The sequence below is a fragment of the Leptodactylus fuscus genome, chromosome 5 (assembly GCF_031893055.1).
Source record: "Leptodactylus fuscus isolate aLepFus1 chromosome 5, aLepFus1.hap2, whole genome shotgun sequence".
In the NCBI taxonomy this organism is placed as follows: Eukaryota; Metazoa; Chordata; class Amphibia; order Anura; family Leptodactylidae; genus Leptodactylus; species Leptodactylus fuscus.
Window position 1 is genome coordinate 129,158,896 of NC_134269.1, and position 24,869 is coordinate 129,183,764.

Here is a 24,869-nt window from a genome sequence, read left to right on the forward strand (position 1 = left end):
TTCTGTGGGCGGAAATGCGTTGTTGATGCCAGAGGTCAGAGGAGAATGGCCAGACTGGTTCGAGCTGATAGAAAGGCAACAGTGACTCAAATAGCCACCCGTTACAACCAAGGTAGCCAGAAGAGCATCTCTGAACGCACAGTACGTCGAACTTTGAGGCAGATGGGCTACAGCAGCAGAAGACCACACCGGGTGCCACTCCTTTCAGCTAAGAACAGGAAACTGAGGCTACAATTTGCACAAGCTCATCGAAATTGGACAATTGAAGATTGGAAAAACGTTGCCTGGTCTGATGAGTCTCGATTTCTGCTGCGACATTCGGATGGTAGGGTCAGAATTTGGCGTCAACAACATGAAAGCATGGATCCATCCTGCCTTGTATCAACGGTTCAGGCTGGTGGTGGTGGTGTCATGGTGTGGGGAATATTTTCTTGGCACTCTTTGGGCCCCTTGGTACCAATTGAGCATCGTTGCAACGCCAAAGCCTACCTGAGTATTGTTGCTGACCATGTCCATCCCTTTATGACCACAATGTACCCAACATCTGATGGCTACTTTCAGCAGGATAATGCGCCATGTCATGAAGCTGGAATCATCTCAGACTGGTTTCTTGAACATGACAATGAGTTCACTGTACTCCAATGGCCTCCACAGTCACCAGATCTCAATCCAATAGAGCATCTTTGGGATGTGGTGGAACGGGAGATTCGCATCATGGATGTGCAGCCGACAAATCTGCGGCAACTGTGTGATGCCATCATGTCAATATGGACCAAAATCTCTGAGGAATGCTTCCAGCACCTTGTTGAATCTATGCCACGAAGAATTGAGGCAGTTCTGAAGGCAAAAGGGGGTCCAATCCGTTACTAGCATGGTGTACCTAATAAAGTGGCAGGTGAGTGTATTTAGGCATGCAGCAGTCAAGGCACGCTTGAAACCTGGCTCCGCTTTGAACCCTTCTCACCTGGGGAATAAAGTGCCACTTCATGGGCAATCCTTGCACCAAACAAGCCATAGGAGGCCTCTCCTCATCCCAGGCACCTGAGAAGGCACCTGAGATGCCCATCTGTAATTTCTTTCTCCCTCTGAGAGACCTTCAGGAGTCTGCCCACAGTGACGTCAAGTCTGAAGCACCAACCTCCCCTGTATACTCCAATAGTCTTGCTCTGAAAGTGTCGGAACCAGTAGCTTCTACCGCTGAACAAGCCGAGCCACCTGATACTGACCAGATATCACCAATAACAAAAGAGACCTCCAGTCTTCCTGTGGCAGTCCCTGTGAGTCAATCAATCACCACAGCATGGTCCTTCTCCTCCTCTTCCCTGTCAGTGAGGAAAAAGGTGTACTCTCACCATCCCATGTCTACACTCTCCTCCACACTTGCCACCTCCAGATGAAGCTGTCCAAACCCTTCAGGGCCACCCTGAAACACAAGCTCTTCTCATACTCCTTCCCAGCAACTGGGACATGGACAATTTAGCCTCTGATTTGAAAAAAGCTTGGCATCAGGACCTTAAGGTTGGTAAGGCAGATATAGCTGACCTGCAACAGTGAGTTAACAACCTGGAGCAGTTTCAAACCTTGGTGTTGGCCTCCATTCAGTCTCTGCAACAGTCTTCTTCCTTCAGTACATGTGGACAATATAGAGAACCGAAAATGCAACATCAGTATCTGTGGCTTACTTGAGGCTACGCCACCCTTTGATCTCATCCCCACTTTCACTGGCATCTTCAACATGCTGCTAGGCCACCTGACTGACACCCACATTGAGATTTACCGTGCTCACTGAGCCTTCAGAACCCAGAACTCTGTCCCAGCTAGTCTCCAAGACGTCATCTGTAGAGTTCACTACTACGCTCTCAAGGAGGAAATTATGCTTAAGGCCAAAGAAAACTCTCTTAGCCGTTCTGCAATGACAAGGAATTTCCTACCACTGGTGAATCACTTTTTTAATATAAGTCCAGGTCAAAGCCAGGATACTGGTGTCCTTCACTACAGTCAACCTGGACTACTGGAGCAACCCTCGTGTCTCCTCCCAGGCTGGGAACTGCTGAAGACGGCCACAACCTACACCCTACTCGTTCAAAGTGATCCTGACACAACCCTCATATGCCCGCGGACAGAGAACACCCTGCTTGAGAAGCTTCCCGTCAGGTGATCTTTCCAAAACTGGACTGTTTTTTCTTTCAACAGTTGTGTTGTGTTGCTAGTCTCTCAGTTTGTTGCCCTTGATTTCTTCATTGCATTCCCCTACCTGTTCCGCCACTTCTTCACACTATCATTGGGTCCGAACGGAAGCCAATACTTATTGTTGTATATATTCTCCTTTCACACCTGTGACCTCTGCGATACCTGCGACAATTTGCCAGCTGATGTCGTGGACTTGCCTTGAGACTTGTGCTCATTACCTGCAGCCCCCACTCATTTTCTACCTCCACTCTCATTTCCACCTTGCCCTCTCTCCCATACTTCACTTCTCTTAATCCTCCAGCTTTCCTGCCTCTCTTCATTGCCTATCCTCTCTAACGGCAGTATTCTCTGTGCCATCCTTCAATGTCAAAGGCCTTAATACTCCCTAAAAACACTCACAAGTCCTGTATGGCTCACTTAAACATAGGATCCACATGCTCTGCCTACAGGAAACTCGCTAGCCCCCAACATGCCCACAATTAAGAACCACTATTTCCAAGACTAAAGGAGTAGCCATCTTTCTCCATAAAAACTTCCCTGTCCAAATCTTTGATTCGCTATTCGTCCCTGATACCTCTTCCTAATATGCGAAATCTCTGAGGTTGCCTATACTATTGCCAATATTTTTAGAATGAGAGCTGTACAATTATACAGTGCAAACTTAGACAGATAAATATGGGCCTTTATACGGTTTGGCTGTTAGGAGCAATAAAATAGTAAAGTGGACATATATTTACGAGTTAGCTGCGTTCACATGAGGAGCGCCTCCTTCATTCTTACATTGACTGATTGCCTGCTGTGTATTACAGTCGTCAGCTGTCAGTCACCAAATAAAGTAGTGTGAGGCAGGAAGAGGTAGAGGAGTGCTTGTTCCATAAATACAACAAACTCACACAGTAGCTATGAGTGCATTGTAGTTTTCTGCAGTCTTAGCTAATAGGAAAACAGACCTTTCACTATAAGGGTGAATTCACACTGAGTAAACGCTAGCTTATTCTGAACGTAAAACACGTTCAGAATAAGCGGCGTCTAAAGCAGCTCCATTCATTTCTATGGGAGCGGGGATACGAGCGCTCCCCATAGAAATGAATGGGCTGCTTCTTTCACTCCGTGCAGTCCCATTGAAGTGAATGGGGAGTGCCGGCGTGTACGCTCCGGCATGATACAGGTCAGCTCCTCGCTTCAGCCGCATATGTGTCAGCGAGAGAGACACGCAGCGGCGAAGCGAGGAGCTGACCTGTGTCAGCACCTTCCTTCAGCGGCATGTGTCAGCGAGAGAGGCGCGCAGAGAGCGGCGAGGGAGCGGAGGAGAAGGTAAGTTTAATGTGGAGGTGGAACGTGAATCTGGGGGCAGATGAAGGAGAGGACGGCATGACACTGGGGGGCAGAGATGGAGAGGACGGCATGACACTGGGGGTAGATGAAGGAGGGGACGGCATGACACTGGGGGCAGAGATGGAGAGGACGGCATGACACTGGGGGCAGAGATGTGGGGACATGAATCTGGGGGCAGAGATGGAGAGGACATGAATCTGGGGGCAGAGATGGGGGACATGAATCTGGGGGCAGAGATGGAAGGGGGACATGAAACTGGGGGCAGATGAAGGGTGTATATGAAGCTGGGGGAGAGATAGAGGGGGGACATATAATTTACGGGTGACTGTAGGAGGATTATACTGTGTGCGGGCACATGAAAAATTAACAAATGGGCGGAGTCAACACAAAAGTGGGTGGGGCTAAATTTGTTTCAGCTAAGGTAATGGTTAGCCTTACAAACTTATGTCTTGAAGTGTAAGAGTAAAAAAAAAAGGCCCTAACTAGACTACATGAGAAGTGTCACAGCAGAAAAATCTGCGAGGGGAAAAAATCTGTTTCTGACTCCCACCGAAATGAATAGGATATTCACGGGGCTTTTTTTGAAGCAGATTTTGAGACAGATTCCACCTTAAATGCCTTCTGCAAAAAAACTTACTGGACATCTTTACAGACTGACAAACTAAACTGTTATGAATATTAGAACATCACAGAGTGAAAGTAGAAAGTGTCGCCATAATAAATGCCAGCCCCTGTCTATATGCCATACTGGAGAGTTTCCTGCTGAAAACACCCCTCTATTATTACCTTACTAGCCTCTGCCCGTGACTTTGTCTGTGTGTTGGTGGCGTCGATGATCCGCCTATATTCAGCAAATTTCTGCCGTCGATGGTTTGCCTGCTCTGGGGTTTTGGCAGCTCTTAAGCTGTCCTGTTGCTGAACTTGCTCCTCACACCATGCCTGTGATTGCTCCGACATCTCAGCAACTCGCTGGGACACCATATAATGAGCGTGTTGTTGGTAACGATGATCCAACTGCTCCGGCAGCTGTCAAGCTGGCTTGTTGCTGAACTCATTCCTCAAGCTGTGCACGTGATTGTTCCGGCATCTCAGCAGCTCTCTGGGAAGCCATATAATGAGTGTGTTGTTGGTAACGATGATCCTCCTCAGCTCCATTTGAGGAGAACTCTGTTGACTTCTGGATACCTTCATAGCTCTCGTTTCAGAATTTTGCAACAAATTAGATTTTCTTTTTCCTCAGCCTGTTTAAAATTGATGCCAATTTGGATTTAAGGTGTTTCCCATCCAGTGTGTCAGCATGCTGCATGGAGCAAATCAGATAATATGCAACTGCATGTACACAATGGACTGAGGGTTATCTGTGTGTTTACATAGAGAGATAACAGACCTGGCTTTATTAGAACTGGAGATAAGCTGCTGGAAGAGCAGTGTAATATAGTATGTGAACATAAATTCTTAACAGTTGTGAAGCCATGTCATTTACCGGGATAAAAAGTAGCCTATGTTTAAATCGAGGTTACAAACTATGTGTGCCAAATTTCATTCAAATCCATTCAGTTGCGTTTGCGTGATTGAGTAACAAACACACTAACTTTAGAATAGTAACATTATTGATGTGTGGCGCTATGTGGCCCAATGTATGCACTGTACTTTCTGCTAAACTCATCTCTCTATATTATAAAAATGAATTTCTTTCTGTCCGTCTGTTCTTTATGCGCGACCAAACGACTGAACCGATATTCACCAAATTTGGCACATAAACCTTTCTGGACACCTGAAGTATCTAAGACGAGGCCTCAACTCGCTCAGACGTACCGTTGCTGAGATACAGCATTCCCAAAACAATGACCCCCTGCCCTATTAGTCAATACAAACCAGCAAGTCTTTCACTCATATTCCAATTGCCATAAACACGATTACTCCACATGCACAATCCATCACTGATATACACACTGAGATACACTAATTAGAGGGTTAGATACACTGCTCAGTAGACAGTACCACACGCCAGAGGATTAGATTTGCACGTCTGCACACAGTTCCATAAGCCAGAGGATTGGATACGTGCGTCTGCAGACAGTACCACATGCGGGAGGATTAGATATACACACCACTGCACACAATACCAAATGGGGGAAGAATTAAATACGTGCCTCTGCACACAGTACCACACGCCGGAGGATTAGATACACGCGTCTGCACACAGTTCCACATGGAAGAGGATTAGATACGCACCACTGCACACAATACCGCACAGGTGAAGATTAGATACACGCCTCTGCACACAGTACCACATGCCGGAGCATTAGATACGCACCTCAGCAAACAGTACCACACGCTGGAGTGGCAATTACATATGACTGAAGGGTTCGCCATCTTCAGGTACTCTCTTACAGAACCATGGTTATCGGCGATCACAGAATTAGCTTAGAGGACCTTTCACCACTTTTGGGCACATGTAGTGTTATATACTGCCAGAAAGTCGACAGTGCGCTGAGGTCAGCGCAGTCGGCTTTCCCGATCTGTGCCCGGTGTAAAGAGCTTACGGTGCCGATACCGTAGTGCTCTATGGTCAGAAGGGCGTTTCTGACCATTAGCCAGAGACGTCCTTCTGCCTCGCGGCGCCTATCGCGCTGTGCTGTGGAGCGGGGAGGAACGCCCCCTCCCTCTCCTGATAATACTCTTCTATGGACGAGCGCTGTGAGCAGAGGGAGGGGGGAGTTCCTCCCCGCTCCACAGCACAGCGCGATTGGCGCCGCGAGGCAGAAGGACGTCTCTGGCTAATGTGAACTCAGCACACTGTCGGCTTTCTGGCAGTGTATAACACTGCATGTGCCCAAAAGTGGTGAAAGGTCCTCTTTAAAATTGGACCCATCTTTTCTGCCGAATTTGGTCTCTGATTTCCATAGATCTCAAGATATTGTTTTACCTTTTTTTTTTTTTTACTATAACAACCCAAATAAGTGGAAAAAGGTGCCTAATATTTGCCACTGAGGTGTCCTATAAAGTGGCTGGTAAAATAAGGGTATGTTCACATGAAGGTTTTTGCAGGATTTAGACGTGGAATCCACCTCCCATTCATTTTAATGGGAGCCACTAGCAGTTTTTTACCCTAGCGGGGGGGAATCAAAATGCCTTATCTTTGGGCGGATTCCACGGCTGAGTCAGCCGCAGCGACCGTGGCTCGAGATGCCCTCCTGATCAGGCCCATCTAGACCTAATCAGGAGCAAGATGCCACAACGAGATGCTGATGTTCTGCATCGACATCCCATCGCAGCTAACCGCGCGAAAAAGCTGACTGAGGAAAAGGTTTCCGCCATGTGATCTAGCCCTAAATCCAAAGCCCTTAAAAGCCTATGCTCCCCATTGTGGTGGCAGTATCCTGGTAAGAAAAAACAGCTGCTTCTCTGGAACAGATCTGAAAGGAGGCAAAGTGAACCGCTCCCTGTATTTTATTTCTCTTTTTAAAAAAAAACAAAAAAAACAAAACAAAAAAAAAAAAAAACACCACTATAAACTTTAGGCATCTCCCTCTAAAGATTTTGTTTAATTTGGCATTTCTTTCCAGTGTTGGTGCGGTCATGGTGACGTGATGTAAATTTCGAGTTATACCTTACTTTTTAATTCACTTTTCATGAGTCACCATGACAGCACAGTTTATTTCCCTCCACCTACACCTATTTAGAGAAATCCCAGGGGAAGTTGTGGCGTAGGCACCTTTTAACTTTAATCTGCCTGTTCCTATTAGGTTCAGTCTCTCTGATATTGGTGCTGTCATGGCAACTCATGAAAACCAAATTAATGGTAAGGCATATTTTTACCATTTCTGATAAATGTAACTGTATATGAGCTTGTTTTCTTGAGTGAACAATAGTATTTTTAAATGGCACTATTTTGGGGTATGTATAGCGTATTGTATAACTGATTGCCTTTTCATCCACAGAAGTGAGCAAGGTTTTTTTTTTTATTGCAACATAACTTGTAATTTTCATTGATGCTATTTTAATATAACAATTTAACCACTTTATATTGCATTTTAAGAAGTTATTCGCTACTAAAAAACCCAATTCTGCTTCTTTACAATATAGTGCAACAACTTATATAATAACTAAACGTAAAAAAAAGTTAAACCCACAAACTTTCGAGATGTTCTAATAAAATGTATGACTTTATTTACCAATGTATCTACTATGTAAAAAAAAGTACATCTGATAAAAATGCTAACAATGATAACTACACCATAGTTTGTGTAGTAAATTTTACTAATATTTTACTCCTCACATGACAGATTAAATAAGTATGAACACACTGAATGGATGCCAGCCCAAAACAACCATTTCATCAGCCAGCTGAAATTTGTTTCAATAGGAAACAAAACATGTTATAAAGAGTTTAGAAATTACTGCATACTCTTACTCTGTAGTAGATTCTGGGACATTTTATACATAACAGCTTGGAACTTCGTGCAAGAGATACCTCTAATATATAAATGTAAACAGAAATTGGAAAAACCAACATATTGAAATCCTTTAAGGACAGAAATGTGATTCAGTACATACAAATCATGAGGTGTCGGGCCACTGGAGTACATTCTGTTCAATACACCAGTTACCATAAAATACAACTAGCAAACTGACTGTGGCAACATGAAACTGTGTTACCGTCAGGTTAATAAAAATCCTAAAGACTTAAGTCCATATAATCTTGTTATTTATGTCTGCTTCCTCTTCTCTTCATGGCAGCTGTACATTGTGGACAATACCATTTGCCTTTAGGAGCTTCTGATAATCCAACACATCCATAATGGAACCATTCAATTGGACACTGCAATAGAATATAATAGAAAGCTAACATGATGAGGTTCGATTTCACAATAAAGAACAGACTACATAGTTATTAATGGCAAAAAGGATAATGGTCCTTAAAGTGTATTAGGAGCAATTCTGCTGGAGGTACACGCTATAACAAACTTTGACATCTGTAACAAACAATAAAATTCCAATCTGAGAACCTACTAGACTTGCCTTCTACCGCCACTCATCTTCAATGACTGATAGAAATGATCACGGCAGGCCAGATACAGATTATCTAAAGTAATTATGTTTTATGCTTTGATATATAGCTGAAAGTATATCACTGAACTGGACGTAAACCTTAAAGGGTTTATCCGAGTTTAAAAAAAAAAGAAAAAAAAAAAAAAGCTGTGCTGTGATTAGTCGCAAAGAGTTTTTATTTCAGACTGTATAATAAATCTGCCTTATTTAAATGTCATACCCATTAGAGTATGTGCATGCTGTATGGACCTGGAAACACTAACAGTTATTGAAGAATTATTTTTTCTTTAAACCCACAGCTACCATGTCATTTTTAATGCAGAGTGAACGCCGTAAAAACAAAATGCAAAAAATGATAGAATTGAGTGTTATTTCACATGGAGCCCCAAAAACCATAAATAAAAGCTAATCGAGACATGTAACCCATAATGGTAGCAAACTTGTCATGCAAAGAATAACCCCTGACATAGCTATGTCAACAGGAAAAAAAAAAAGTATATATATATAAAACATGATTTTCATGAAAATGGGACACCAAAGCTGAACAACAGAGGTGTATATGAAAACTGTAGAGCCAACTCTACAAGGTACAGGGAATAAACTTTACTGACAAACTATCTTCAAAGTTTTCAGTCATAAGTCTTGAAGAGGGGCAGCAACTGCCAGTTGATCTTGCTGACTTAAGCGGAATCCTTTTGACCCACATAGGGTACCCTTTCTGGCAGCAGCACGTTTATTATAAGAAATAAAATATACATATTATAATCTCTATATGAATACAACATGCAACCAATACTTCCCTATACTAGCTCAAACGCACAGAAATTTTAATACTTACATCTTGGTTATCACAGCCCACCATTTCACCATAGGAAACCTAGAACAGGAGAATCAGTAAGAAAACAAACTAACTTGCAAATCCACTGTGAATTAGAGACATAACATAGTGTAGAAAATAACATTGTAATAGTTATTATTCTAAAACGTGGCACAAGATAATCATAAAAGCCCAAACTCACTCTGGTTGAACAGAACCCGTACTGCAGCCATGTTACATACAATAATAAAGGAGTAGCCCATTATTAGGTGGATTCATACTGCATCTGCTTCTGACCTCAGCTGATCCAGTATACATGGTTTTGCAGCAGTTTCAGACAGTTATTTGTCTAAGGGCGAAAGATGTCACTGCCTATACATTAGCTACCAGAGATACCATACATGTTGGGAAATCCTCCAGTGAAAAACAGTTTGAAAGCAGTCTACATAAACATGAAGGGGATGCCCGGCCTAAAATTTTATCTATTAATTAAGGCCAGGCGAGGTGAAAAAAAAACAAAAGAAAATCATACTCACCTGTCCCCGATGCTCCGACAGCTCACCACATGGTCTGGTCCTTCAGCTCCATTGTCTTCTGATGGAAGTACACGCCACACAAGACAGCTGAGGCCATTGAGCGACGTCCCGCCACTAATTAGCCTCAGCAGTCATGTGACCACTAAAATCCAATCAGCAGTCTCAGCGGAAGGCATTCTGAACTGAATATCAGTCAGCTAGCAGCTCATGAACAAGGCGGCAGCCGATCGGACCAGATTGCCCTGGGACAGGCGAGTATGCTCCCCCCCCCCACCTTCCCTGGCCTATTTAGAAAATATTATTTAGCCCAGACAACCTCTTTAAATACTTTTTCTATTGTGGCTTTGTAAGCATCTTGTGTAAGTATACATAAAATAGGATCAATAAAAAAATTAACGTGCATATTAACAAAACTAGACAAAGAGACACACTGACCTGGTTACAAATGCAATAACGGGGCTCATTTGGATCATAGGTCCAATCCACCTGGCTATTAGAATCGGATTCTGGAATAGCCGTTGTCTGCTGATGAGACAGTTCATGAGCTAAAGCAGATGATGACGAGCACGAAGATAGAGAAGAGGAGGATGAAGAAGATGATGACTGCTGACTTGAAGATTTATTGCTACTCCTAAACAGAATAAAAGCAGATGTAAGGTTCATCCTTATGACAGCCGAAACTTTACGAATCTAAAGAAACTGACTAGATTTCTGGTAATGTCTGACACTAAAAAACCAATATGTATATCTACCTAGACATAACACATCTATATCGCTTACCTAAACCTGCCATTTACAGAATTGCACCTCAGGGTTCATTACTCACAAGCTTGTAATTTTGCAAAGCAAGATTCTCCAATGAAAACTCACTTATTTTTTCGTCCACTTCTTGAATCTGTTGTGGCTGAAGATGTCAAGGTCTGCGTTAAAGTGGAAGCCAGTGCTGAAGAGGAGTAACTTGTAGAATCTCTCGACAAAAACTCCCTCCCAAGCTGGAAGTCATTGTTTTTAAATGCTTCATAACTAGCTTTCATGCTGGAAGTTCTTCTACCTTCCTTCATCTGAGTAAAATACAACATGAATATCATATCAATGTCCTATGGACAACATTTAAAGAGAAAACATGGTTGCTGTCATCGAAAAAGCAAGCAAATAAAAACACAGTAAGGGTGCATTCACACTGAGTAAACGCTAGCTTATTTTGTAGAGTAAAATTACACTTGTAAATTTTGCTATCCTATTGACTTCAATGACATTTTACAGGCGTATTTTTACAGGCGTATTTTTACACTTGTAAAAAAATATAATTGAAGTCAGTGGGATAGCAAAATTTACAAGTGTAATTTTACTCTACAAAATAAGCTAGCGTTTACTCAGTGTGAATGCACCCTAACAGTCTTTGAGTTGTGTGTTGCATTGACACTAAGTCTATTCACTTCACTGGGACAGAGATGCAAACCACACACAAGCAAGTTACAGATGTGACATTAGTTTTGGATAAAAGCAGTCATGTCTTTCTGATCCTGAACAACTTTAAAAAAAAAAAAAAATTTGTAGAAAAAGCTTATCTGCTGACCTGTGCAGTCACCTGTACTGCCTGGGCAGCTGCCATTGTTATAGCACCAGCTCCAGCCCCAGCAGCAGCACCAGCAGAAAGTGAGCCAAGGTTATACGATGCAAGTGGCTGAGATGAGTTCACACTGTAAACATTAGTGGTAGTTGAGGCAGTCATATTATTTCTACAACCTGTGGTAAGAAAGCCATAGAAGCGAAACAGAGGAGAAAAAATAAATTAGAAAAGAGTTAGAGTATTCCCACAACAATTATATTTTGTATAAATGTACATTGCAAAATATCACTGTCAACCTTTCAAAGCAATTAACAAAAGTGTATAGGTCACTAGAAAAAGCCCAATAAAATCCTACTATCCCTACCAGTGTTTGAGAATGGTTTGCAATGGATATGACCTGTAGTTCATTTTTGCTCAAGACAAGCGTGCTCACTTTGTCTGTGAGTCCCCTTTATAGGGGCTCTATCACTGGGAAAAGTCATTTTTATCTAAACACATGCTTGCATAGGCTTTAGAAATGCTACTTCACACCTACCTTTAGTATGTAAATTGCCTCAGTGGTGTCTGAATAAGTCCGTTTTTATTAATATGCATAGGAAACAACAGGAGAGGAGTGCACGATGTATCGTGCAACAGTCTAATTAGCATATGAATAAAAACGGACTTATTCAGAAACCACTGAGGCAATCTATATACTAAAGGTAGGTGTGGAATAGACTTTCTAAAGGCTATGCAAGGATGTCATTAGTTAAAAATGACTTTTCCCAGTGATAGAGCCCCTTTATTAGATCAGTGCCCTCCTAACAGATGGAGCATGTGCAGGCCATGAATGATTTCTGTTATGAAAAATGGACAGTTAGGAGGCAAACAGAAAAAGGGGCATCCAGGAAATGTAGTTTTCACTAGTCCCATGTTTCACAATAAGGACTGCCCACTTTGGTCATTGTAAGCTGAAAATTGAATAGTGCTATTGGGGTGAAGCTCTTGAAAGCAAAAACACATAGCAAATGAAGGAAGTAACAGGTCAGTGCAAATGGTTTACCTGCATGTTTTTAAACTTGAACAAAGAGCTGTATGTTGGGAAAACCCCATTGAGATGCTACAGAATTATTATTTCATGGTGAATATGTATTTAAAAAAGTGGAAGTAAACTTTTCTTGATTTTGAAAGTAGCTTATGGTGGTAGAGGGCAGAGCTATAATGCTGTCTACAGCACTTAATAAATCATTCATCAGGAGATAGCTGGAAAATTCCTGAAAACCCACTGTGTTGTGGGGAAAAAATATGGGCTCCTACACCTCTGAGATCTCTTTTGTCACTGCATTTCTTGGATGATTATGCAGGACCAGGGACTGGAAGTTTGCACACCTACCATAACATTTGTAACAGAACAAGTTAAATAAGAGCCTTGACATATACATATTTCACCTATAAATACAAATTTTTGCTGTGTATAAAAATAGCCATCACTAAAAAAAACAAAAAACAAAAAAAACAGTACAACAAAAAAATGGCTTTCATATTAGTCAGCAAATAGAAAAAAATAATGTTATGCCCAGTGACTCACAGCCTGGTCCAGTCCTGCTGCTCAAATGTTTTCTTGGGGACCTCTACCTCCAAAGAAAACACTGAAGCAGGACTGAACCATGCTGGGAGACAACGGAGCACCAAGCACAGGTGTGTTTTTTTTTTCTCCTTCACTTATCCAGATAATTTTATTTTTTTTCCTGGGCAAACTTTTTAAAGAGGACCTTTCATGGTTTGGGGCACAGGCAGTTCTATATACTGCTGGAAAGCCGACAGTGCGCTGACTTCAGCACACTGTCTGCTTTCCCGATCTGTGCCCCGGGTAAAGAGCTTTTGGTCCCAGTACCGTAGTTCTTTACAGTCAGAAGGGAACGTCCTTCTCCACAGCAGCGCCAATAGCGCTGTACTGTGTGCGCGGTGAGGAAAGCCCACTCCCTCTGCTCACAGTGCTCGTCCATAGACTAGTATTATCAGGAGGGGATGGGCGTTCCTCCCCGCTCACACAGCACAGCGTGATAGGCGCTGCTGTGGAGAAGGACGTACCTGACAGACTGTCAGGAACGCCCTTTTGATTGTAAAGAGCTACAGTACCGGCACCGAAAGCTCTTTACCCGGGGCACAGATCGGGAAAGCCAACAGTGCACTGAATTCAGTGCACTGTCGGCTTCCCAGCAGTATATAGAACTGCCTGTGCCCCAAACCATGAAAGGTCCTCTTTAAGGCTTTTCACCCCTTGTTAGACACTCATCTCTGGAAATTCTATGGGACTGCAGGATATAGCCATCCTGGAAGTCTCGTAGAAATGAATGAAGCAGTGGTTACACATGCGCCCCAACGCTCCATTTATACTGTGCATTGATGGGAACTTACGGACCCCCAAAAACCAGACATTTTACCAATTATGGTTTTATTCAGACAACCATGGATAATGACAACCATGAAAAAAATGAACAGAACAGTCCATGTTTTTCACAGCCATTTTGTATGTCTGATTCATTTTCGGGTATCCTTCAGAGACTTGCCATATTTTTTGACAGTCCATCCAAACGGCAAGATGTCAATGCGAAAATACCTTTAAGTGTCCCAAACCTTTTAGAACGGACATGATGAAAAGGCTAGAATATTACATTGGATCTAGCCAAGTAGTTGACACCACAAGATTGAAAAGAATACCCATCTTAATCTACTAAATAAGACTACTAGCCTGGAGTGTTTTCTTTAGTGGCATCAGAAGTGAGGGTTGACAGCAACGCCTCAGACTTGAACTTCTTCTCTGGAACATGGTCTGTAGTAGAATGATGGGAAGATGGATTGTGCTTTCTTTCTGCAGAAACAAGCATTTCATTTAAAGAGGACTTATCCCCAATGGGTTTTTTTTGTTTTTTTAAGGAAAAAATAGGCACTCTCATCCTTTGCCAACTTTGTTTTTCCAAATCTGTATAGCCATTCCAAAGATATAAACCATGTTAGTGTCTACTAGCCAGGTGGGTGGTAGCAAAGTGGATTCTCTGTACTGTACAGTACATGTCATGCCACTTGGCTACTAAACCAATTTGCATCTAAAAAGGACTTGGATTTGGATAATCAAAACGCTCAGGAATACAGTGCCCATCAGATGATGTAGGTCGTTGGGCTTTTCAGACTTGGACAGATGTCCTTTTCAAAAAAAATGTCCAAAAATGAAGAAAAAAATAGTTTCAATAGCACATGTATATGCAAGTGACATAACTCCCCAAAGGAGTTGGGTTTAAACATCTGGGTTAGAAGAATCCAGTCATGTCCTTGGCACCTTACCATATTGTCCTGTGGCATATAGAGTCAGAACCATGAGATCTTACAGCTCTGACAAAGCAGCACTGATAAATATTCCTGGCAGCAAAATGCTAAAGCGTCAGTCTTCTTACCGGTTTATTACTGTACTTACATCCACACTTACATCCTCTATTATCAGAACCTCCCATGCTCGTATACAAGACTTCTCCCGAGCTGCACCACTTCTCTGGAATGCTCTACCCCGGACAATCAGATTAACTCCCAACTTCTACAGTTTCAAACGCAAACTAAAGACGCATCTTTTCAGACAAGCCTATCACAATTCCTAATGCACAAAATTGTCTGAACACTGTATAAGCAATGCCGCCCCTGCTACCTCTTGTGTCACCCTCTCTACCTCATAGATTGTAAGCTCTTTTGAGCAGGGCTCTCAGTCCCATTGTGTGAAATGACGTTCTTTGTTATGTATGTCTGTATCTGAACCCTATAAATTGTACAGCGCTGCGGAATATGTTGGCGCTATATAAATAAAATGTATTATTATTATTACTGTATGTCACCAGGAAGAGTCAATAGTACAGTTTTCACTCATAGCCCTAAGATTCTGCAGCATTATTTATGCTGATTGGTATTATGGGATTAAAATTGTTGTAACTCTGATATCTGAATCCTGTGAAGAATTGGGTCATTTGAAAATAGGGGAGAAAAAAAATAAATATTGTGTGTACATACATATATATATATATATATATATATATATATATATATATATATATATATATATTTATTTTTAATCTTAAAGGGATTGTCCAGGATAAAGATTTTTTTTTTATTAGGGCTAGTTCACACAGAGTTAAATGAACTCAACGTGCACACACTCCGATACCAGTGCAGTGCACTGGCATCCCATCACAGCATTTCGTGTTGAATGAGGCTCAAATGAATGGGCCGCCGTGTCTGATTCAGCTGTGGAATCCACGGCAAGATAGGGCAGCGCAATTCTTTTTTCTGCTACTAGCTAGCGGGAAAAAAAAGCAAACAGCTCCCAATGAAGTCAATGAGAGCCATTTATTGGCAGCGGATTTTGAGGCAGATTCTGCCAACTTCCCCCGTGTGAACTAGCCCTTAGTCGGGGGAAGGTGATAATGGTTTGTTGTTTCTGTTTATCACTTGTCCTGGTGCTCTGGTGTCTTCTAATGCGGTCCAGATCTCCTGCTCCGGTGTCTTCTTTTGTCAGAAGTCCCCGCAGCACGTGACTGCTGAGACCAATCAGCGGCCTCAGCAAAGGACACAGAACAGTCCCTAACTGTGACATCCTGTGTCTTTTCCTCTGGCTGCTGATTGGCCTCAGTGGTCAAGTGACCACTGAGGCCAGTCAGCAGCCTAAGGAGAGTGACACAGGACGTCACAGTATGATGGAGACTTCTGTGGCAAAATCAGACTGTGCTGGGAGACACTGCAGTAGGCGAGTAACGCTTTTTTTTTTTTAACATTCCCCGGCCTAATTAATTTTATATATACATATTAAAAAATAAAAATAAATAAATTTTATCCTGGAGAACCCTTTTAAGAAAGTGTTTTTTTTTTTTTAATATCAATTAAAAAAAATGTTGGTAGGTCCTCTTTAAACGTTACCGGAAATGAAAGAGTGAAAATTAATGGACGTGCATTATACTTACTTTCACCTGTAGAATGAGAATGCGCGTGGTGATTATTTACAGGCTGTGATGGGGTGTCTAACTCCAGAGACCCTACAAAAACAAAAACAATAGTTTCAGGTTCCTAAATATCATACATGCATTTTAGTAGTCTAAGAGCACTAAACAGTTCTAAACAGCAAAATTGTCAAACAGTTTGTGCTTTCATGCATGTCTTCAAGGCTAACAGATAGCACAGTGCTAACTATTGAGACAATTCACATCATTGCGCGCGTGCACACACAAACTTGTTAGGATGTCATCAGTGATGTGAATGGTAATATGGGTTTACATCTATGACAAGACTGGAGTAGACAAATGTCATAGAAGCCTCAGCCTGTAAATTATATCTTTTTATGATGAAACATTATTAAAGGTATTTGCTATATATTAAAATACCTTTTAAACCTCACTTCCAGTAAGTTTCCTTTAAGTAAACTGAGGGCAATTTCCAAAATGGTCACAGTGAACCTGAAGATGACAATTTCATCTGAAACTGATCCAAAATCTTCTAATGCAATTAGGACACTATATGGAAAAGAAGCTCTGTACACTGTAGCGATGTCACCTGGAACGTTAGTGCTGCTCACATTCACTTGTATAGAAGCATGCTGCTTCCGGCTATATATGTCATATATGGCGTCTGACGGCCATATCAGCAGATCAGTTTGGGTGTCAAACCACGACTGATCTGATATTGGTGACCTATTCTGTGGATAGATCATCATTATAAAAATGGTCAAAGCCTGGACAACCCCTTTAAAAGTCATCATAGCTGTGCACTCACGTCTTTCCAAGATTTCTGTTATTCCCGCATTATCAGCTTCCAGTTCCATTTTGAATTTTGCAAGCTCTTGGTCTAGTTTTCTTAAATGTCGATCTACCTACAACAGACATAAAAGATAATGTATTCAGAGCATGAATAAAAATAAATAAAAATCTGTGAAAAATGCCAACAGGAAACACTGAAAATTTTTATGTACAAACCCTGAACATTTTATTTGTACTTACTAAATCATAAATCTGATTTGCTAGTTGTACTTTTTCATCAGCATCTTCCAAAGCTTTGAAATAATCCTGAAATTGAAGGAAGCAAATGAAGACATATCCTTGCAAAATATCACTGCTAAGTGAAAATTCTCTAAAACTTAGTCAAAGCAAAATTCTGAACTCACTGCAGACTAAAAAAAAAAAAAAAATTCTCTTGGGTACGCTGTCATGCTCGCAGGCTTTGTTGATCTTTTTCTAAGCCAAAACTAGGTGAGAATAATTTTTTTTTTTTATTGCATTCCTGGTTTTGGCTTCAAAACTGCAGCAACAAAACCAGCTAAAATAACTTTATTCTGAGGGATCTTGGGTAGAATGATGCAGAGAACTTACTTTTTTGATAGAACTCATCTGTTCTTCCCTCCATTCTGGTTTATTTTTCTTTGCATTGGCAAAAAACTCCCCAACCCTTTGCTCCAACTGATCCATTGCATCTGCATTACAAAAACAGTTTTACTATTTAAATACATATCTTTAAAGGGGTTTCCAGCTCCCAATGGAATTTTCATACTGATTACCTATGCTGCATGCGCTCATCATCCACTGTAGCAACAACTGGCATATAAAGACTGCCACAAAGATGATCTGTGTGGGGTCCAGGCGTTAGACCCTCTGAGGCCCCTCTCTCCTACCCACAGATCACATACCAATGACCTCTCTTGTAAGGGGGCGTTCACACTACCGTCGGTGTCCGACAGGTAGTGTCCGCTCAAAATCTGTCACGGACATTAGGAGCGGACACTAGCTGTGTCCGTGACACCTGTCATTTATTTCAATGGGCATCGGGTGCGTTCTTTTGCACTCCGTGCCCGTCCTTCCCTGTCCGCAAGTGAAGATGTCCGACTTCTCAAGCGGACAGAGGAACCCTGCATGCAGGGTTTTTCTGTCCGCTTGAGAAGTCGGACATCTTCACTTGCGGACAGGAAAGGACGGGCACGGAGTGCAAAAGAACGCACCCGATGCCCATTGAAATAAATGACAGGTGTCACGGACACAGCTAGTGTCCGCTCCTAGTGTCCGTGACAGATTGTGAGCGGACACTACCTGTCGGACACCGACGGTAGTGTGAACGCTCCCTAAGTAATCAATATTAGAAATTCATTTGGGTCCAGAAAACCTTTTAAAATAAAGGCATGCAAACACCAAACATGTGCACACAGCTTTTAAAACACACTTCTTTACATCCGCTTAACAGATGGAAATACAAATGAAAAACATTTAAATAGATGGTCATCTGTTTATAGAGATCAAAGAAAAAAAATGTTTGCTTTTTGGACAGATAAAAACGTAACATACCATACTTTTGTTTCAATCCATTTCTGGCCCTTTTGAGGTTTGAAAACAAAATTATGGTGTAGTACGGTTTTGTCTGTTCAAACAAAACGGCAGATTTATATTGTATTAGTATTATTTTTTTTTTTTACATTTATCTCTATATAAGTAGAATAAATAGATGGCCATCCAATTAGAGCCTTAAATGGGTTATCAAGTTTCCAAAAAATTTCTTCAAATACATCCACAGCAGTGCTAAATATTCAGTTCCCTTCAGCAACCTTAGCTTTATTTTACTTGCTGCTCCTTGTATCATTGTTATTTACATGCAGTGAATCTGAGGACAAACTACATTTCCCATGATTGATCTGCCTGCTCTAAGTCTGTGTACCCCTCCTTTCTCCACTCCCCCCTGCACGCCTACAGTCAAGGTCACATGATGCTGTGATGTTTCATTTGCTATCTCACTCCCCCCTTTCAGCAGTAAACACAGAGTATTTAGCACTGCTTGGGATGTATTTGCAGATAATTCTTGGAAGCTGGATAACCCTTTCAAACTATTCCACCTCCTGGTGTCTGTACCACATACTGTCACAAAATTGTCATATGTAAATACTTATGTGCAATGGTGTATAGTGCCCACTGAGTCCGATTAACCCCTTAACAACCAAGAAAGTAATAGTACGTCATTAATCGCATGGGGCTGTATGGAGAGGAGCTGGGCTCTCTTCATACACTGCGGATGCCAGGTGTAAAAAACAGCCAGCACTCACCACTAAGAGCTGCGATCACCAATCACCGCTGTTAACAATGTTAGCATCTAAGTGCGCAGGTGCCATGAGAGCTGTCATTTTTTTACCTATTGCCACCCTTCACAACGTCATCAGCAGGCAACATCAGTTGCTGTAACAGACGGGAGCCTACTGAAGGCTTCCAGGCTTGTCATTGGCATAGTTCTATATGTTATACAAGGCAATGAATTTTACTATTCACTGCATGTAAAGGTTAAAAAAAAAAGAAAAGGTAAAAAAAAAAACCATACAAAAAAAGTTTAAATAAGCCCCCTTTCCTTAAATCACATAAAAAACAAACATAATTTAAGTATCCCCGTGCTCAAAAATGTCCAAACTATTAAAATATTTATCCAATATGATGAATGGCACAGTGGGAAAAAAACAAAAACTCAACTGGCCAAATGGTGATTTTTTTTTTTTCCAACACTTTGACTCCTACAAAAAAAAAAAAAAATTTAATAAAAAGCGATCAAACCATCAGACCTTCCTCCAAATGGTGTCAATAAAAACTTCATCTTGTCCCACATAAAAAGATGCCTTACTCAGCCTCATACTTGTAAATATATTTAAAATGAAAAGAAAAAAAAAAAAAAAAAGATACGGGTGTGAGAACATGGCAAAAAAGTTTTTTTTTCTTTATTGTACATTTTCAAGTTTTTCATTTTTAAAAGGTATCAAAACATTACAAATACTATATGGATTTAGTATCAGACCCAGTCACTCCACAGAAACTGCCCTAACCAAAGTCACTAATGATCTTCTAACTGCCAAACCCAAGCATCGCTACTCTGTTCTCCTCCTCAACCTCTTCTCTGCCTTTGACACCACTCCCTCCTGTTAGAAATTCTCTCATCCCTTGGTATCTCAGACCTGGACCTTTCTTGGATCTCCTCATACCTCACCGACCGCACATTCAGCGTCTCCCACTCGCACACCACCTCCTCTCTGTAGGTGTCCCCCAAAGCTCTGTCCTCGGACCCCTCCTGTTCTCCATCTACACCCTTGGCCTGGGCAAACTCATAGAATCTCATGGTTTTCAATATCATTGCTATGCTGACACTCAAATATATCTCTCTGGACCAGATATTACCTCTCTGTTTTCTCTCTCTGAGTTCCAGAGTGTCTAGCGGCCATACCCTCCTTTCTCTCCTCCTACTTTGTCAAACTCAACATGGAGAAAACGGAGTTCATCATCTTTGCCCCACTTTGTACAGCCCCTCTACCTGACCCATCTATCAAAGTTAATGGAACCACGCTTATCCCTGTCCCACGGGTACATTGCCTTGGGATAACCCTGGCCTCTGACCTATCCTTCAAGTCGCACAATCAAACCCTCAACATCTCCTGCCGCCTCCAACTCAAGAACATCCATCGAATCGGGTCCTTCTTCACCCCAGAAACTGCAAAGATGCTAGTCAATGCCCTCATAATCTCCCGCATAGATTACTGTATCACCCTTCTTCATGGCCTCTCAGCAAATACTCTCACCCCCCTCCAGTCCACCTTAAATTGTGCTGCTCATTTAATACACCTCTCCCACATTCTTCATGAGCCACTCCCCTCTGCCAATCCTTTCACTAACTACCCATCGCCCACGAATAGAGTTCAAGTTACTAACGCTAACATACAAAGCCATCCACAACCTGTCCCCTCCATATATCTCTGACCAAATCTCCTGCTATACACCTACATGTAACCTCAGATCCTCCAAAGACCTCCTACTCCTCTCTTCACACAACTGTATCCAAGATTTCTCTCGTGCATCCTGAAAGAACGTGACCTGAATAATCACCATTAACCCCTTCCCGACATGCGCCGTAATAGTACGGCGCGTGTCGGGTCTGTAACTATGGCGACCGCCCGGGAGCCGGGCGGCCGTCATAGCCGCCGGGTGTCTACTGCTTCAAGCAGTAGACAACCGGCTCTAATGCCTCCGATCGGTCCCCGGACCGATCGGAGGCATTAACCCCTCCGGCGCTGCTGTCAAAGGCGCCGGAGGCGCCATTTTCCCGGCGGCGCATGGGCGCCGCCATTTTGGCAGGGATCGACGGCTCCTGGAGCATGATCCAGGGCCGACCCCCCGTTGCCATGACAGCCGGGAGCCTTGTTAAAGGCTCCCAGCCGGTCTGCAAATTCTCTCTTTTGCAGGCTGGTGTATACAGCCTGCAAAAGAGATGATGCTTTTTTGCAATGCATTGCAATGCATTAGCATTGTAATGCATTGCATTAGTGATCAGACCCCCTGGGGTTCAACACCCCTAGGGGGTCTAATAAATGCAAAAAAAAAAAATTAAAAAAAAAGTAAAAAAAAATATAAAAAAATATAAAAAGTATTAAAAGTTCAAATCACCCCCCTTTCCCTAGAACAGATATAAAAGTAGTTAAAAACTGTGAAACATATACATGTTAGGTATCCCCGCGTCCGAAATCGCCCGCTCTACAAATCTATACAAATATTTTTCCTGTTCGGTAAACGCCGTAGCAGGAAAAATAGTCAAAAGTGCCAAACCGCCGTTTTTTCACTGTTTTAATTCTGATAAAAATTTGAATAAAAAGTGATCAAAGCAATAACATTTCCCGAAAATGGTAGAACTAAAAAGTACACCCGGCCCCGCAAAAAAAGACGCCCTATGCATCCCCGTACACCTATGTATAAAAAAAGTTACGGCCATCGGAATATGGCGACTTTTAGAAAAAATTTTTTTTAACACCGTTTTGGAATTTTTTTTAGGGGTCAAAATGTAAATAAAACCATATAAATTTGGTATCCCTGGAACCGTACCGAAACACAGAATATAGGGGACATGTAATTTTGGCTGCACAGTGAACGCCGTAAAACCAAAGCCCGTAAGAAAGTCGCAGAAATGCATTTTTTCTTCAAATCCACCCCATTCTGAATTTTTTTCCTGCTTCCCAGTACATTATATAGAATAATTAATGGTGGCATCATGAAGAAAAAATTGTCCCGCAAAAACTAAGACCTCATATGACTCTGGGAGCGGAGAAATAAAAAAGTTATGGGGTTTAGAAGGAGGGGAGTCAAAAACGAAAAACGAAAATCAAAAAATGCCATCGGTGGGAAGGGGTTAATCGTAATCGAGGTAAAATAGACAATAAATTGCAGTCTTGACTTAGGTCATAATTGCCCAGCCCTAGTCAGTGGTATTTATTGGCTCCACTAGTGTCTGTCATGTAATTGATCTGTCTTCAGCAACCATTCTGTTTTAATTCATGCAGGTGGGAACCTTGCCTATAGTTGCGGCCACACCTTGCAGAAAAGCTGTGTGGTTTTTTTTTTTTTTTAAGCCAATAGTAGCTTCAAAATGAACAGGTAAAGGACACTCTTATATTTCTCCTTTCTGCTAAATACCATCCTAGCTTTGGCAAAAAATAAAATAAAAAAAACTTTTCCACAATGTGAGGCCTCAGCCTAAGTTCATACAGAGTTTTTTGGTTCGGAACCTGAGGCAGAGGCCTAGTCCAGAGGAGGGAGTGTCTTCAGGCCTAATCGCGAAGCGAAACAGCTTGAAGAATGAGCATCTCGCTTCTTTTTTCCGGGAGCTGGAAGAAACGGCTCCCGGAAAAAACTCCTCAGCGGCTCCCATTGATTTCAATGGGAGCCGTCTTTTTGGTCAGGATTTTGAGGCAGAGACGGCCTCAAAATCCTGAAAAAAAACTCTGTGTGAACTTACCCTAACGATGCATAGATTACAGCAGTAGAGCTCGTTTTCTGTCTGTGTGTAAGGCTTTACTCACATCTCCATTGTTCTGCACATCCTTGACATGACAGAAATTAATGGCCTCATTGACTATAAGGACTAGTTAACACAGGGCATGGATTGGCAGATTTTGGTCCTGATTTGTGACACGTCACAATAGGGTCAAAATGTGCCTGCCATGACTGTCGCAGCTTCCCGCTCCGGAGTAGGCCCAAATGAATGGGCCTAGACTGGAGTATGCTGCCGCGAGGCGGATGACGGAATCCGCCTGAAGAAAGGGCAGCTTGCTTCTTTTTTTCTGTGAGCGGGAAAAAAGTAAGCTAGTGGTCAACATAGACCTCCATTGTGAGGGGGCGTTTTCTGACATGGATTTAGCGCCAAAATCTGCCCCGTGTGAACGAGCCCTAATCAGATCCATCATGGCGTATTTTACCAGATAAAAACACTAACTACACTATTTTTTTGCTACAGTATTTTTTGGAGATTTTGATGGTGGAGGCCCCTAATGCATATGTGAACACTGCCCATTCCATGAAGTTCTCGGAGAAACCCCCCTCCCCCACAAAAGTGGGGAAAAAAAAAAACAAAACACAATCTGGAATCCACAGGATCTGTCACAATTCAGTTTTCCTAAAGTACAGATCTGCAAGCAGACACTTTACTGGAGCTGTGAAGCCTCATTGACTATTTTCTCACGTGATCTGAGCACCGCCCCATACACACTGCCGTATATGGGGAGAGCCACAGCCCCCTACCGGTGACTCGTGAGATTACAAGGCAGCGGGCCACTGTACAGTGCCGCCACTAGCATTCTGCGTCTACACATAGAGGAGACATGGAGCGGCCCCTGCTGCGGCCCGTGGTTGGAGGTGCTCACGTACTCTGCACCTGCAAGTCCATCTCCCGCATTTCCGTAAACCTGTCGCGCAGATCCATGGGAAGCTGCTCGATCACTGCGGAGAGACAGGAGGGGAGAGAGAGAGGGCGGTTATTAGGCGGCGCCATTCCCGTGTACGGTAACGACCCGCACCCCAGCGTACTAAGAGCAGCCGGCGCGCCTCCAGCGCTCGGACAGCACACTCACTCTCTAGGTAGTCCTCCAGGTACAGCATCTTTCCCCTCTCAAGCCACCACAGACACAACGGCTGCCGTTTATTACTCGAGCCAATATGGCGCCTACTCAGCAGCAACAAAACACTGGGAGGGACAGCAAGGCGGCCAGCGGCCACTCTGATTGGTTCTGTGCAGCGGTGACGTCATTCGGCTGTCGGCGCAGAGAACTGTGGGAAATGTATTTCCTCAGAAACTGGGCCATTGGCCGGTCTGTGCCACAATACGCTGAGGTAGCGTTGTATGTGGTAGGAGGTATCGTAGGGGCAGGAGGCTGTAGTGATGCTCATTGACTCCCAGCTGCTGCCCGTTCCCACAGATTCCGGAGAGCTTTCATGGAACTCATGTTCTGCATAGCGTTATCTTATAGTGAATTATTGAAAATGTTTAATACATTTTTATCAACCTTAGCCTCATGCAAAAAAAA

The 24,869-nt window shown here is 42.5% G+C and overlaps 1 protein-coding gene across 3 annotated transcripts; it reads right to left on the bottom strand.

Moving 5' to 3' along the window:
• Positions 1-7,675: 7,675 nt before the first annotated feature.
• Positions 7,676-24,548, bottom strand: ING3 (inhibitor of growth family member 3). Of its 3 annotated transcripts, none has more exons than XM_075274188.1 (12): positions 24,417-24,548; positions 24,214-24,285; positions 17,881-17,981; positions 17,512-17,577; positions 17,288-17,384; positions 16,483-16,554; positions 14,235-14,354; positions 11,510-11,679; positions 10,804-10,994; positions 10,369-10,564; positions 9,419-9,457; positions 7,676-8,350 (listed from the first exon to the last, which is right to left on the bottom strand). In XM_075274188.1, exons 1-12 carry the CDS (start codon positions 24,442-24,444, stop codon positions 8,234-8,236), a joined length of 1,269 nt encoding a protein of 422 aa, XP_075130289.1. In that variant the 5' UTR covers positions 24,445-24,548; the 3' UTR covers positions 7,676-8,233. The 3 variants fall into 3 exon arrangements, with proteins under 3 accessions (XP_075130289.1, XP_075130290.1, XP_075130291.1); XM_075274189.1 differs by having other exon boundaries at positions 24,221-24,285; positions 24,417-24,522; XM_075274190.1 differs by lacking the exons at positions 7,676-8,350; positions 9,419-9,457; positions 10,369-10,564; positions 10,804-10,994 and having other exon boundaries at positions 11,538-11,672; positions 14,228-14,354.
• Positions 24,549-24,869: the final 321 nt, after the last annotated feature.

Bases quoted from the DNA above. Each gene is read 5' to 3' on its own strand.
- ING3 (XM_075274188.1), bottom strand. From the start codon at position 24,444: ATGCTGTACCTGGAGGACTACCTAGAGA. The intron at 10,995-11,509 runs GTCAGCAGATAA...TATTTTACTCAG, and splicing joins CAGTACAGGTGACTGCACAG to ATGAAGGAAGGTAGAAGAAC. The intron at 10,565-10,803 runs GTGAGTTTTCAT...TATTCTGTTTAG, and splicing joins AGAAGTGGACGAAAAAATAA to GAGTAGCAATAAATCTTCAA.